Source organism: Amblyomma mixtum, chromosome 6, assembly GCF_055824585.1.
Source record: "Amblyomma mixtum isolate Tamu chromosome 6, ASM5582458v1, whole genome shotgun sequence".
Classification (NCBI taxonomy): domain Eukaryota; kingdom Metazoa; phylum Arthropoda; class Arachnida; order Ixodida; family Ixodidae; genus Amblyomma; species Amblyomma mixtum.
Window position 1 is genome coordinate 88,277,254 of NC_143017.1, and position 15,263 is coordinate 88,292,516.

General features: G+C 48.9%; 1 protein-coding gene across 4 annotated transcripts in view; it reads left to right on the forward strand.

The window, feature by feature from the left end:
• The window catches only part of LOC149339615 (uncharacterized), a 210,747-nt gene that overhangs the window by 151,597 nt on the left and 43,887 nt on the right, over positions 1-15,263 (forward strand). For 2 of the 4 annotated variants that reach the window (XM_089548323.1, XM_089548321.1), the window contains one exon: positions 9,891-10,854. In XM_089548323.1, coding sequence (XP_089404449.1) covers positions 10,164-10,854 — 691 coding nt within the window. In that variant the 5' untranslated portion in view covers positions 9,891-10,163. Of the gene's footprint in view, positions 1-9,185; positions 9,244-9,467; positions 9,784-9,890; positions 10,855-15,263 lie in introns of those variants that run through there. The other 2 variants (XM_089548324.1, XM_089548322.1) reach the window with 2 other exon arrangements.

Below are 15,263 nucleotides of genomic sequence, written 5' to 3' on the forward strand. Positions count from 1 at the left end.
GGTAGTGATTTGGTTATGATTTCCCTGCAAATTTCTTTGAAGAGATCGCCTGGATACCGTGTTATCCGAAGTAATTTTAGAGCAGGATGTTTATTTCACCAAGTTCCCGCATTTGACTTCAGTAATTCAGATCTGCTGGATAATTATTCACCTTTTGAACCAATTGCTCTTGTTCGACGCGAAACTGTTTGCAGCGGAGCAATTGCCGCAACTTTTAGCTGAAAGCGGACAGCATTGGACTTCACCTCAGTGCAGCTGTGTCGCTTCTGGAATCTGTGCTAAATCGTTAATGTTCTGCAGATGTCGCATAGAGCAAGCTGTTCGGCAATCACAATATCAGGAACTTTTAAATCGCGTGCATAAAGCATTATAACACATGGACTCTCGTTTATGTTAGCTTCGAACCTCCACTAATCGACACCAGATGGCGATGCCACATGAGAGATGTCCAGAATCGTCCAGAATCGTCCATATGTCCAGAATCGTCGCGTAGTTGCATCATACGACGCGAAAACCGTTGTGGCGACACCCAGAAGCATTAGTAATACGTACGCCGCCAGATGCAGCGTATATCCAGTTTTTCATCATTTTTACTGCCTTCTTCGTCCCAAGTGCTGCAAAGCTATGCATAGCCATCGCAGAGAGGACGTCGCAGTATCCCTGCAAAGGACTTACGACCAAGGTCCACCCCGATTTAAAACTGTAAAAGGTGGAAGGAATGCATCTATGGTTCCATCTCTTGCCCTACCCGCTGTCAGACGAAACGTCATAAGCAAGGACATCGGGGAGAGTTGCTCCGTACCCTGGACCATCATGGTATTCCGTATACGAATGGCTCGGAACACGGAAGTTTCGGCGAGAACTCTGCCGAATGGGAGTGCGGTATTCTGGGAACGCGACCGTCTATCTCTGAGTATTCAATATAAATATGCATGGTACCTGCAGAGACCAAAAGTTTGGTGATTTTAATAATATGGTGATTGGTGGTGACAATTGTCACGACGCATAACCCGAGTTCAGAAACGGCTTACTTGTGCTATACTGGCCATTCGTTTTTAAAAAAATGGCGAATGCTTAACTTCTTAACTTCAGGCATCATATATAGCGATAGGATAGCGTCTCCTAATGCCTTCCAGCAGGCTCATAGTGCGTGCCGTACCTTGTTTAAATTGTGCTGATATGTAGTTCAAACCACTGTCCACGAACTTCGTGCCTGAGCACCGCCCACTAAACCTATACGTCTTTCGGAGTCAGTACCTAACCTTAGGCGATTTTCTGTGACATTTGTTTTGATACATTCTTTCGTACTAATGCACCTTCCCGTTACTTACAACCTTTGATGTCAGAACCAACAGCTAGCAAACAACTCGCATCGCGCGTCCTACGTCGCGGGTTTGATATCAGCGCAGATCCCCCAAAAGCAACGAGTCGGAAGAACAAATGGAGAGAAGAAATGTTATCGCATGTAGATCCTGCACTTTAAACACGGCTACTCCTATATGGGAGTAAAACGGGAGTAAGTTATCATCTGGCGCGCTCTCTTTTATCAAAGGGAGTGCACTAGAGAAGAGCCAACATGAGGATCCACAGCGCACAATATTCAAGGGACACAACACGAGCGCTCGTGTTGTGTCCCTTGAATGTTGTGCGCTGTGGATCGTCATGTTGACTACCCACTAGCCCGAACCCTGACCCTTCTAGAGAAAAGATTACTCCCTTTTTACCCCTTTCTCTTCAGAGTATGGATGCACATGGTAAGCTGTTTGTCGGCTCTGTATGGACCGAAAAGGCCCCACAGATGTGGCAAATGTATTGGTCATACACAGCGAGTCCTTGAAATGAGCCTAACTATAAAAGAACCAAAAAGTTGTCGGGGTACACCATGTTCACCATGTTGTATAGAGCACGGTTGCTTCTTCAGCTAAAGCCGAAAGTCCTTCCCTCTCCAGCTCATACATGCTGCTTCTTTCATTCTCGCTGATTCATCTCCGTAGCACAAAATAGCGAAACAAAGCTTCCCTCATAAGCCCGTGAGTATGCCATACTTAATCTTGTTGAGTATAGTGATGAATTGGCGCGGTCAGTTTGTCAACCAGTCAAAGCTCATTATTAATCATAGCCTTCATCGGAAACAGAATCAACCTACTTGGGACAATCGCGCAGTCAAGCGTAATTAGTACAAAGCAGGTATTCAGCTTCTACGTCTCTTTCTTCGCAAAATCTCCAAATTAGAGAAATGTCCTGATTTCGTTATTTTGGAATCGCATTCTTCTTCACCAGATGCACGGCTAGTGGAACCCTGAGAGATCTTTAGAGATGCTTTTCACGTCCGGGATATTGAACCTTCGCTAATGATAAGGTCCACTGAAAGTCAGAGCGGCACCAGGCGGAGATTACTGACATTTTCTCTTCGATACATTTATTGCTGATAACATTAGGCTGCTAATTTGGTGAGTGTAAATATCTGCCTGCGTCGCGACGACAAGGGTCCTCGTTAATGGCCTCAAGTCTACTCGCTGTGTACATACCAATGGTCATTTGATGTTTTTTATTATAATTTATAGCTTTAATTTATAATCACTATTATTTAATTTATAGTCAGTATTATAATATAATAGTTTTAACTTATAGTCACTACGACAGGTAACACGTTCAAAATATGACCGATAAGTTTAGCACGTTTGAATATGGAATGCGCGATATGCGACGCTAATGACATAATAGGCCTAACTTTACCTCCCATTCGCGCTATGTCATATTGTTCCGGCTTAATTTCTACCATATGCACCTGCCCAACATTCCTCGCGACAGCATTGTGGTAGCAATAATTTGCACCGTAGTGATCCAGAATCGAAACCCACATCCTTCTGGACGAAGCAGGGTTGCACTGAGCTTCACGAGAATCGCATCAGGTGCTCCCTCTCAACATGTCTGAACATCCCAACGATTCTGAAAGTCCGCCTTGCGGTGACCCTACAGCATGCTTCTCAATCCGCAGGTGAGAAGACATCTTACAGGTATATCAACCAAGAACGCCGGGAGTGGAGAAGGAGAGAGTGAGACGGACTGCCGGTCTCCCTCTTTCCCTCTAAGCTCCCCCTGCGCGAGTAGCGGAAAGGACCCTCGAGCCGTCCGGATGGCCCGGGGAAACAAATGGCTCACGTCCGGGCACTAATGACGATGTCAAGTTGCTTGCCGAGCCGTGCGCATGCGCGTGCGAAGAGCTTACCATGCGGTGCGACGTATGTACCTGTTGGCCTCGTCTTGTTCTCAAGAGGGCGATGGGAGCGGTATACGGAGGAGAGAAGAACTGCCACGGACGCACCGCCGAGAGAAAGGCGCGGCGCTCAGGAAGCGTGATGAAGCGATGGGGCCCCCTGTTTCCAACGGGGAGGCTGAATTCTTCCGCTTTTGAGCGGTTCCGAGAAAACGCGGTTGCGTGGGTCTGACCTAACAACGCGAGCGGTTTCTCCGGAGACGATCGGCCGGGCTCCCTTAGTGCCTCCCTTCCGTCCCCCCCCCCCCCCCCCCCCCCCCCCGTTTTTTTTTCCTTAGCCGTCTATCTGCACGCACGAGGCCCTGCGTAAGCACCGTGATGTTTTTCGTTCGTTCCTTCGTGAAGGAAAAGAAAAAGCGTTAGAGAAAAAAAAAAAGATGGAGCAAGCCGCTCGCTCATTCTTTTCAACCGCACGTGCGTCCTCCCACGCTTTCGTTTTCAGCTAAGCTTTTGCGTGTACACGCCAGGCTCCCAGTTCAAGAGGAAATAGCTGCCTGATAACGTTGACCGCCTGAGACGGCCTCTTTTCGTCCAGACAGTATGCCGATACTGTTAGGCTTCGAACACCTTGAACGTCTACCTCTGCCTCGTGAAAGCGTTGCGGACAACTTGCTCCCATTAGCTCTCTTGAAAGGCCGATTGGACCCCCGCATCGCAGCTGTGCAGTGCATGCTCGGTATAGTAGCGCGCCTTGTAGGTTCACTATTGCCAACGCTTGCTCTACATAGGACCTGAATGCGCTACACCGCAAACGTCAAGTATCGTGGCGCAATTCTGGTCTTGCCTTGCACGTGTTTTGATCTCCTTGCGAGGAACTTCGCGCCGACATAACGGCATAGTAGCGCAACAAAGAACACGTCTCCTATTCAAAATGAAGAATGTTCTTGCGGTGTCTCGTGCGGTTTGCGGTGCTGCGAACCTGTTCGACTTGCAATTTCACCGCAGTCATAAATCTCGGCGGCGGAGCCCTGCTTTAAAGACTGGCAAACGACGCTTGTTTTAAAACGACGAACATTACTCTAGCGGCGCTTGCTCGCTTGTGTATAGTCAGCCGCCGCTGTCGTCGGCCGCAAGCAGATATGTAAGTAAGCACGAGTAGAACGAGCAGGAAGACCTTTGCCTTTCGGCCTACTTTAATCGAGCTTCGAGTTTAATCGAGCTGGTTGTTCTCTTACAATACCCCTGTGTATAAACGTGTGTCACGTGGATATGACGCTTTTATATTTGTCGGTTTGTACATTGCAAGGAAGTTGAAAGAAGGGAGATGCACCATAGCTTCCTCACCAATGCATCGTTAGTTGGGGAGTTCAAATAAAACTGTTATTAAATAATCTTCTAGTCCGTTTAAAGTGCACTTTTACAGAAGACAAAGTTTTGCTTTACGCGACCTGTTTATTCTGAGCGGCACGGTAGTTATTATCTTTGATTCAGCAGCATGACACCTCGTTGCAGGTTACATAAACCCACTGTAGAAGTCCGCGATGTTTGTTTGTGGTTGTTTAAGTACGCGCCAGATCGCTTCCAGTAAAGACAGCGGAAAGAAAACGCAGGAAACGCTGGAAACGCACGTGTTAGTCAGTCGGTTACTTTTTTTTTAAATCTTATAGCCGCGCTACTTCTTTCATAAGCATCAGTAGCGATGCCACGAAAATTCGTAAGATGAAGATATCCACCGCGCAATAATATCGAACCAGGGAGTTACACAAAACGTTTATTCCCGCTGTCTTCTCAAAAAGCCCTTAAACTGCCAAACAAGCTGCCTCTGGCGACACGGTAAAAGCGCCCAAAACATCGAACGAGCGAAACTAAATACTGACTCGGCTGTGAGTCACTCCAGCGTGCAGCGTCTTCCCACACTCGCCAAACACGCTCAGCTCGGCGTGAAAGGTTTCCGATTGTGGCTCTAGCTCCGGAGAGAGTCGCCGTCACGCAAGGTTTCCCGGGAAACGAGCTTCGTCGGCCCACCATCGAATCCCGAAGAGCGAGACGCGCTTCTTTTCTGAGCAGCAGCAGCAAGCATCGGCCCGAAGGGGGGGGGGGGGGCGGGGGGGGGGGGGGGGGGGGGGGCGTCTTGTGCGTCCACCACAACTGCTGCTGCGCAAAAGCGAAGACGCGCTGCCAAAGCTTGCCACCCGCGAGAGAGGGAGGCGATGCTGCCGCCGTCTCTTTTAGAAGCACACGACCTCGATCTTTCGCCGCTCCTTGGTCTGGGTTTCGTTGAAAGACGCCTCGGTGGGAGCCCAGAAAACATGTCGACCCTCTTGCTAACAGCCGGGTGAATTTCAGTCCCATACGCTGGAGCCCGAAACAACGAGCTCACAATTTGTTCTCGTTCATATACCTGCTCATTTGCGCTCTGCATTTGGTCTGAATCTTGAAACCCAAGCTCGTGCACGTTTGCGTTCTTTTTTTTTTTTTGCTTTTGTAGCCTTTTAGCGATTAAATAAATGAAGGAGAAAAAAAAAGAAGTGAGGGAGTTCGCACTTGGCTCGAGGAGGAAAAAGCATAAACGATATTAGCGAGCGTGAAATCTTAATTACCTCTGCCATCCAAAGTACCGAAAATAAACAGTTAACAAGATATTCTGACGTCTGGAGTGCAAATCAACGGAAAAGGTGGAATACAATAACTATAAATCATGGCTTCATGTGAGCACATTGCTCGTGTGATTGTTCACGTAAGCACCTCATGTTAATGTTCTTTAGTGTCTTACACCTATTTGTCTTGTCTTCTCCTTGGAAAAAAAACTTTTTGCCATGGTGAATGTAAATGTTCCAAAAAACATTTAAAAACACGCATCAAACCCCATTCTATCTCTGTCTCTATATCTATATTATATCTATTCTATATTCTATATCATTCTATATTTATCTCTTGTTGTGCGCTATTCTTTACTTCTGACTCTCTAAAAGAAACCGTCTCATTCTGTTGAATGTTCAAAAGCGCCCCGAAAGAATAAAATTAGTGTGTTATCCGTTCTCGTTAGAGTGGGGCCCGCTAGGTGATGATGCAAAGGAGCACGACTGAATGACTATGCGGCGCCTTGTTGTTGCAGCTATTTAATACAATATGTAGCTTTGGGAAGTAAGCAATGGCATGCTTGATTTCCTTTTATACGCAAATGCATCGATACGCTTTTGTTTTGGTAAAAAGACAACCTTTAACATGTTTACTGGAATGAATTGCCTGCCTATGACCACAGGTGTGAGTTCCATTTGACAATGATGAAGTGATTTTCTCATGCGATTTGTAAGCAGACCGGCTGGCGTCCCAATACAGGAAGGTGGTGCTAACGTTATCTTTAGAACATCTTCAATTTTATCAAGTCAATCCAATTGCGGACTGGGGCCACCTTAAAGTATGGCTCATAACTGCAAGTTCTGTTGTTGCCTGCTACAAGTGTTAGCAGCTTGCTATGCACACACGTTCCTTGTCTTTGTATGAGACAACTTCGGCTTCCGCCCGCCATGCATTTAGGCGCTGCTCTGCAACCGTGCTCCTTCCTGCCCCCCTCCCACTTTTTTGTTGCTTTTTGTTGTTTCCCGTCACTCTGGCTGACACATGCAACCGCTGCGCTCGGAAGCTGCCGCTGCCGCCTTAACACCCTGCAGCGGCTTGACTTAATTGGCCTTATCAGTCGAGTTGCCCGGAGCGCTGCCATTCGTCAGGAGGCCCCACGCGATGTGCTTGTTTCGTTTATGAGTTGCGCGACGGAGGGGCGCACACGCGGAGACATCAGCGACCCCTGCCTTGACACGACGGGGGGTGAGGCAGGGGAGGAGGGGGAGAGATACAAACGCGCAAAGGTGGAAGCAAAAGAAGCTGCGGAGAAGAGCACTGGCGCCACCACCATCTGCCTTGCAATCGCCTGCAGCGGGTGGACAGCAGCTGACGTGACGCCTTCACTTCACCCCATAGCGTTGCGAGAGAGAGAGTAAGAAAAGTTGTCTGGCTCGAACGAGACCTGAATGCGACGAGAATGGGGAACACGGATCGCAGCGGCGAGGTATTAAGGTTGGTTTATGAAAGGAGTCCGCTGGTCGCCGATGATTTGGTGCGTGAATATCAGACTGCCTACCTACTACTCGCTTCTTGCAAAAAAAAAAAAGAAAAGCTCCTCGCGTCCTTTATGTTGCTAGGTCTGATATGCGGACAGGAATTCTAGTTCGCGTGCACTGTGGTCTCGGCGAAGCCGAAGCAGCCACGCTGTCTTACTGAGTGGAAACTGAATCAACGCACAAGTCAACGCGAATGCCCGAAGGAGGGAGCTCTGTACCTGCTTTGTTCACTGTGCAAATCAGGTTGCAGTCGTATACAGGCCACTCGTTCTGGTAATTCTTGGCTCGCCACAGCGCTGATAGCAAAGTTTCGTAGTTGCAAATTTCGGAGCGTTCAGAAAGCGGTCTGTCGGTTTGAGGGTTTGCATAGATAATAGACACGTACATGCTTGTGCGTTTACTCTATGCAAATGCGGAAGTTTTATAGCCATAGATTGAGGAGAAAATGCGATTCGCCACCATGTCGTCAGTTCACGTGCCAGCGAACATTTGTCGGGGTTTTTTTATTTGTTTGTACCGACATGATTCGAGTTGCAAGCATGCGCCGTTCGCGCAGTAAAATTCCAACTACAGAGCGTTGTACCACCAATGTTTCATAGCCGGTTATTGTCCATTGCAATGGTTCTGTCAGTCAGGTTTATGCATTACTTGTATGAACGCATGGAGACATCGCTTCGACTATCGCGGAATCATTAAGACGTCCGCGTTATCACCGCAGAAGCCACGTGGGAGGAAGTAATGCCGAGGCACACGCCCGACTGGTGATGCTTTCGGGGCGAGAACTTCCCGTTCTGTCTTGAATCGCGGTTATGCAATATTTTTATTTTCTCTTTTTTTTTTACTTCTTCTGCTGCGCTTTCGTCATATATATCGATAGAGTAGGCGGCTCTCACAGGGAATCTGTAACTGGATACAACCCCCCCCCCCCCCCCCCAAAAAAAAAAAAAAAAAACAGCAGTTGCTGACGTCCGCGGGCTGGCCTAAAATAATAGTAAACGAAATCAACTTTTAATGTTTGACCTTATTTAATTCTAGAGCTTATAACTTTTTTCTTCTGATTAGCTTTTTGTTTGGGTAACAAGAAATATTTTAACAGGGGACCACTTTTTTTGTCGTGGAGTTCTGTGCAGCGGTCCTGAATGTGGGGCGGAGCTTATTCCAGGGTTAAGTTGTATCCGACTATAGCATCTCCGTAACACATGTCGGAGTATGTAATATGGCCGTCATTAATTATTTATTTGATATTTATCAGTGCGAATACATCTTACTTAAAGAATCACGTGTGTACGGAGATGCGCTGTTTTTCCCTGTTGATTATGTATACAGACGTGGCAATGCGTGTGGTCTTCTCGGCTGTCAGCTGCTAATGCAGATTGTGCAATCTGATCAGCTCCTTAAGCTGGCTTGATTGGTCTGGAAAAGTGGCCCTCGCGATAGCGAAAACAAAAAGGGGAAAGAAACAACATTATAATTCAGCATTCCGAGCACAGGTGCGCAATTTGCCTAATTCACTTTACTCGTGCCGCGATTCTCGGGGAGCCTCGTCGCGTAGCGAAACGCGGCTCCAATCTTTAACCCCATCAGACGAAGGGCTTTCGCAACTTTCCTTGTTCGCGAGTTAGCGAGGCACTAAAACCGCCTCCCGCTCAGCGACAAGCGACGCCGGATTGTTTTTACAGCTTGGTCTGGAGCCAGGCGTCCCTTTCTTCTACCTCCTCTCTATCGACCGTAGTCTTCCTGCTGTGTTGCAGCTGTTCTCCTTCTTTTTTGCTTATAATTCAGCGACCTTCTCCGCCATGTGCGGCGCGCCACGGTCGCTTCCTATATTCTTCGGTACTCCCGGGACAGGTCGCGTTGTTCGCATTCGCTTGCGATCCCTTCCTCAGTCAGTCAAGGTTTCCTGAAAACGTGAGGATATATCCACTACCGCCTTAGCTATCAGTTTATTTGTTTATGACCCATCGGATATTTGCGCTTGAAGCGAGGTGACGGATAAAGGATGAAGATTTTACTAGTAAAAATTTTTACCGGGTTAATCATGTTGCAGGGGGAGAATACGCGCGAACTATTATTTTCTTCCGGAAGTTTTCCTGTCGTCCTGTAGTGACTGGCTGCAGATAGATAGGAAATCACTAATATTAATGTCGCCTCGAGCTCCTTCCTGCGGGTTTATACACTCACAGATGACGACGTGTACTGAATCGCCCTCCAAGTTTTTTAGCAGGAGCGGACTGCATTTCATACGACCAACCCGATGGCAAAGCAGATACCTCAAAGCTAGCCTTCATGTCGGGGAGAATTCAAATCCTTATTGGGACATTTCTAGCTGCGTTGGTGCGGCGCTATTCTTAGCGTCAGCGAGTAGGCCGCCGCGTTAGTCACCTGTTTGAGTGGCGCACCAAAGCCTAAGCCGCGAGGTGAGCTTCCTGACATACGCCAGTTGTCGAGGTGGGTATAGGCAGCCGCAGGCAATTCTTTCTGCTTCCCCGATACCGATCTCGTTCGGCCGACAGAGCGTTGTGCCATAACAGGCTTCTCTCCGTGCGTGTGCGCAGGCTTGGATGCTAGCGGCACAGACCCGCAGCCAGAAGCAGCAGCGCGAGCGGCGGGCCTGAGCTCCGTTCGGCCCGCCAGGAGGAAGAAGGACGAGCGAGGCAGAGACAACTCCGCCGCCACGTGTGTGTGAGTGTGTGTGTGTGGAGTGCTTGAGAAGAACAGCGGAGAGCCCGGTGGCCAACGTGGCCGGCGTCGCACTGGAGGCGGCCGAGGCGTTCGCGCTGGAGCCGCAGCCCCAGACGGCCACCAAGATCGGGGACCTGGACCTGGCCATGAGCTCGTACTTCGCCAACTCGTATCTGCCGGACATGCGGCCGGCGTCCGGCGGCGTCGGCAACGGCGACCACTACGGCGCGCCGCCGCCCCCGCCGCCGCCTCCTCAGCAGCCCAACGGCGACCACTGCGACCAGAGGCAGCAGTACCTGCAGCACTCGTACGGGGGATCGCCCCAGGGCTACCCTCGCTTCCCGCCGTACGATAGGCTGGAGATCCGCGCCATCAACAGCGCGCCAAACTCCCCCAGCCCACCGAGCGGCTACTACGGTAACCACTGCGGGGCCCCCGTGCCGCCGCCTCCGCCGACGCCGCACCAGCAGCAGCAGCCGCCGCAGAGCATGAGCCACCCGAGCGCGTACGTGCCCGCCGCGGCGTCGGTGGACGGCGGCCAGAACTGTCGCGGCTCGCCCAGCGAGGCGCCAGTGCCGCCGGCCATGGCGCAGTACCCCAGCTGCAAGATGCAGGGCCCCCTGGGCGGCGGCGGAGACCTGCCGGCCAGGGCGGCCTCGGAGTGCGTCCAGACGCCCGTCATGCACCAGGCGGCGTGCGGCAGTCCGCCCGGCGTCCACTCGCCGCCGCAGCAGCAGCAGCTCTACTCGCCCAGCCACGGCGGCATGCCCCCAAACGGCCAGCACAACTCGGGGGCCATGCCCAGCCCTCTCTACCCCTGGATGCGGAGCCAGTTCGGTGAGCGTCCCTCCCTGGGCGGGCCCTCAGAGGGCTTCAAGGTCATTGCGAGGCGGTCGTGGGGGCGTCGGTGCGCCCAGGTACCGGAAGTGCCCGAGCGGTATGCGGCAAATAATACGCATCAAGTACAGGCAGCAGATGTTTTGGATTCGAATTTTACCGCTCTAGAGTCGACTCAGCTTCCTTGTACAGGGCTGTCAAGAGTAAAAGGAAGAGGATATTAGCAAGCAACTTTAATATCACCGCTCATATTTCAAGCATCTAAACCAGTTATACGCAGCCTAATTGGGATTGTGCGGGCTGCACAGTGCACCAGTACATCTCGGTCCTTAGATTTTGGATTAAAGGGGGAGAGAGAGAGAGAAACCATTTCATGAAAAAGCAGAGAATAAAATTAAAGCCTTTCGAGGGTTGCCATCCTTTTACTTTTGACGGCGAGAGTACTTCATACTCAGCATGTATCTCGACGATTATAAACACCACGCAAGTAAGGCGCACTGTACAGATGATACAGACACTCACTTCGAATTTTGTTCGTTTCACACAGGGAATCAAAGGCATACCTTTGATTCCCTGTGTGAAACGAACATTGTGTGAAATGTGTTGTGAAACGAACCATATTATTTATAAATAATTGCAGCCGACGAAAGCTTGCTTAAAAGACCAGGACAACAGCAAACGCGTGGCTAACATGAATGGCAAGTTATTCTTCCGTGGTCTCTGCCAACTGTGTGATCGCGGTGTGTTCATTTATAACGGCATCCCCCTACCGTGAACACCTGCACAGCTTTAGGATCGTTGTGCCAGTTTGCGAATACGGAGAAGCACACTACTAACCCCTGAAAGTGAGCTATAGTTAAGCCGAGCTAACAGCTGTGGAGTCGTTCTGAGGAAAATGTGCACGTGCAAAACATTCGGCCTGAATAACTGCCAGTGGTCTCCTCTTTCTAAGTTATGCCATATGATCTCTGAGCTGTTTGGTGATTACTAGAGGCCGGATTTTTAGGCACTAAAAAGCACGTTTTAGGCGCCATAGATAGGCGGCTAAAACTGCATTTTAGGCACCTAACGGAGAAAAATAGGCACTAAAAACTTTATCAAAAGTGCACACAGTTCCGAACTTCAGCGCGCAATATCTGCCGTAAAATAAAACAAAAACACAGCAGGAATGATTTGGGACATTAAGCAAGGTGCGAACACTAGAAGCCGTTTTTTTTTAAGGCTGTCGCACAATTTTTCGTACAATACACATGTTTTCAACAGAGCAAAAGGGACGGTTACCAACCCTTTTAAAACCCTTTGATATACCTCGAAACAAACAATTCGCTTGTCGTGTACAAAAGCAGAAACAATGAACACCTTAACAGAAGGCCATGTATTTAGAAGTTGGTAGAAACATTGTCCATTCAAAGCATCTGACAAATGAGTTTAGTCTTCGCTCACACAGGAATTGAACTTATTTATTGCAGGCATACACGATGCTCCAACATTAATAAATATGTTGTCATTTGTGTAAACAGTGTTTTATAGTTTGTGACTTCACGTGTCTGGAGCCACGCGACTATCAAATGGTGTTTTCCATTAGAAGGGTCTGGAAACCATAAATACGAGATGCTAGAAAATGTTACACACAGTGCTGCTTGATGCGGAATATGCCAAAAAGAATCATATTTCTGCATGGGCCTACGTACATCCACGAGGATCCATGGTCAAATAAACATCATCCATCTAGAAATCACTGTTAAAGGTATGGAAGCAGTAGCCGACAAGCACCATCTCCTGGTTGATGGACTCAAATTTATGCCTCTTATCAGTAAGAACAAGCTTGTAGGCTGAAAAGGAACGCTCAACATCAACGGATGTTACAGGAGCGTGCTTGTACTTAGGAACATTTGATGGCTTTACACTGAGCAAAGTGGAGTTCTGGGCCAGTTGGTAAAGCATGTTTAAGGGAGGCGTAGCGCGAAAAAATACAGGGACGACAGAGACACAAGACACAGGACCAGCGCTGTTCGGTATCATAGAATGTTCACCGGTAAGTACTCCTGAAATTTGCTTGAGGACTGAGAACCCTCGTTTTTGTTCAAGACGGACTGCAACTTTGCGCTGATTTTCTCGGCAACTTCTCCGTGAGGAAGAGCAGCGATTCGTTGCTGCTATTTGTGTACGCCGACGGCGTAGGTGCAGTGTTCGCCGCAGCCAACTGACGAGGTCATTTAATGTTGCTAATGAGGTCATCTAATGTAACGTTTGTGTTCTACTCAAAACCGAAATGGATACGAAAGCAAACAGAATCTGAAAGCAAAACCACAGCGTATTCCAGGCCCCTTTTCTCTAATATAGGGCATTTTTAGGCACCGACGTCGGAAATAGGCATTTATAGGCACTATAAAAAGAGTATTAAACATATTGTCAGCACCTAATTCGTGGTCATATGTAAAAATGGTGCGCCTACGAAGCGTTGAAAAAAATAGGCATTTGCCTAAAATCCGGTCTCTAGTGATTACACACGCTGTCGTATAGAGTCACATAACCGTGATATATAACAAAGGCTTTACGACCACTACTTTGCATTAGTAATATATAAATAATCTTTTTACTGCGACAGCAGTACTAGTGTTACACATGAATCTATACTCTCCAGAAGCTGCACCCACCACCAAACCACCTGCCTCCTCCCTTCACAAGGTTTTCCACCCACTGGAGCTCACGTCACAGCAGAACCAGGTGTAACCAAAAAGGGACGGCGAAATCGAACTCAAAGATGCAGTGTGAAAAAGCCAGCTGCAGCCCTGCAGAAGCACCATTCACTAGCCACCTAGCCTCCCGACCTACCTAGCTGGCTGCCGATCCGTCCCCCCCCCCCCCCCCCCCCCCCCCCTAGAAAAATTATGTCGCGTTTGTGAAGCGTGGGCTGGGAGTAAAAGCATCAAAGTAATTATAGCAGATAGTACTAAATGCAACTTCTTTCGCAGAATGATTGCATTAGAGTTCCGACCATCGTCCGGTAATTATTTTGAATCACGGCATGAGGTATAAAGAGCGGCTTTCCAGCTGTCATGCATGCAGGCATCGCTTGCTGCGTGCAAAGGCAAGTGTCGGATGTGGGCCGTGTAGCTGTCATGCCACGAGGTGTGACCTGTTTTCCATTAAGTCGGAAGAAAAAAATAACATTGCAGTAATGAAAAAGAGGGTAAAAACAGTTGCGCGTACGTGTTCCGTCCTTGTGGGAAACGCCGAGCTTCTCATACGCCGCGTACAGTGGCGGATTAGGCAGCTTGTTTGCCGACACAAGCGAACCACGGGCGGTCTTCAGCGACTTTATAGTGTCGTAAACACGAACCGAACGGCAGTGTCTCCACTACTAGCATGCTTGTATCTTTTGTGTGCGTGCTTGCTTTTGAGTTATATAGCTATTCCGAAGCTCTTTTCCGCAGGTTCGATAGCTTTTGCGTGGAAAAACAAAAAATTGTCGCCCTGATTTCAGCTTAGTCTCTGGGCAAGACACCTGGCTTTAATTACTCATTAACATTGCAAACAGGTTCCGTGCTATCTCCTAGGTGTCGCCAAGGTCAGAGGTGTTGCAACTTCACCACTCCAAGTGCGGAGGTGCTCGCTTCCGCATATCGATGACACTTTCGTGCCCTAAATGTGTGGCAATCGACACTAGCCCGACGCCCCAGTTTCTTACATAAAAGCTTCCAGCAGGTATGCAGCGTCTAAGGAAGGCCAATGAGGCTCTTTATAACACATGCAGTTTGCAAAGGCGTCAGCGGTTTTCTTTTTCTTTTTTTTTTAAATCGGTGGCCTCTGAGGAGCGCACAGCGAAATGGCGGCAGAATTAACTGTACGGGGTATACGACGTCCTGCATCTGTACATTAATTATTGTTGATGAAGGATAACTCACAGCTTAATAAAAATGCAAAATTACTCCCCCCCCCCCCCCCTGCTTCCCTTGCGTCGTCAGAAATTATCCATATCCTGTGGCGAAATTATCCATATCCATTCGTAGAAGACGCTAAATGCCGCAAAGCTTCTACATTGAGCTAAAGCACAGTTTATTAATTCATTCAAGCACAGCTAGCGGTCTTTTTGGCACGAGACTCAGGCACGTGTAATGGCTCAGCATCTGCAATCGCGATGACGTGAGCGGAGACGCTCCGACTGAACGAGAGCGCGTACACGCTCAAAGCTGACGTCAAGCCTTTGCCATTGCGGCTGCAATTCTAGCGTAAGGAATTTACGAAGGGCTCCCGCGGGCTTTCCTTCCGTCTCGTTTCTTCACTGAGCACCGGTATCTCTCTTTCAGCCCGTCGCGTTGTCTCCGCGAGTTGCTCGCGTTGCTACGAGAGGCGGGCAAAGAGAAAGGGAGAGAGTGAAAAGCACAGCGGGAGGAAGAGAAGGAAGA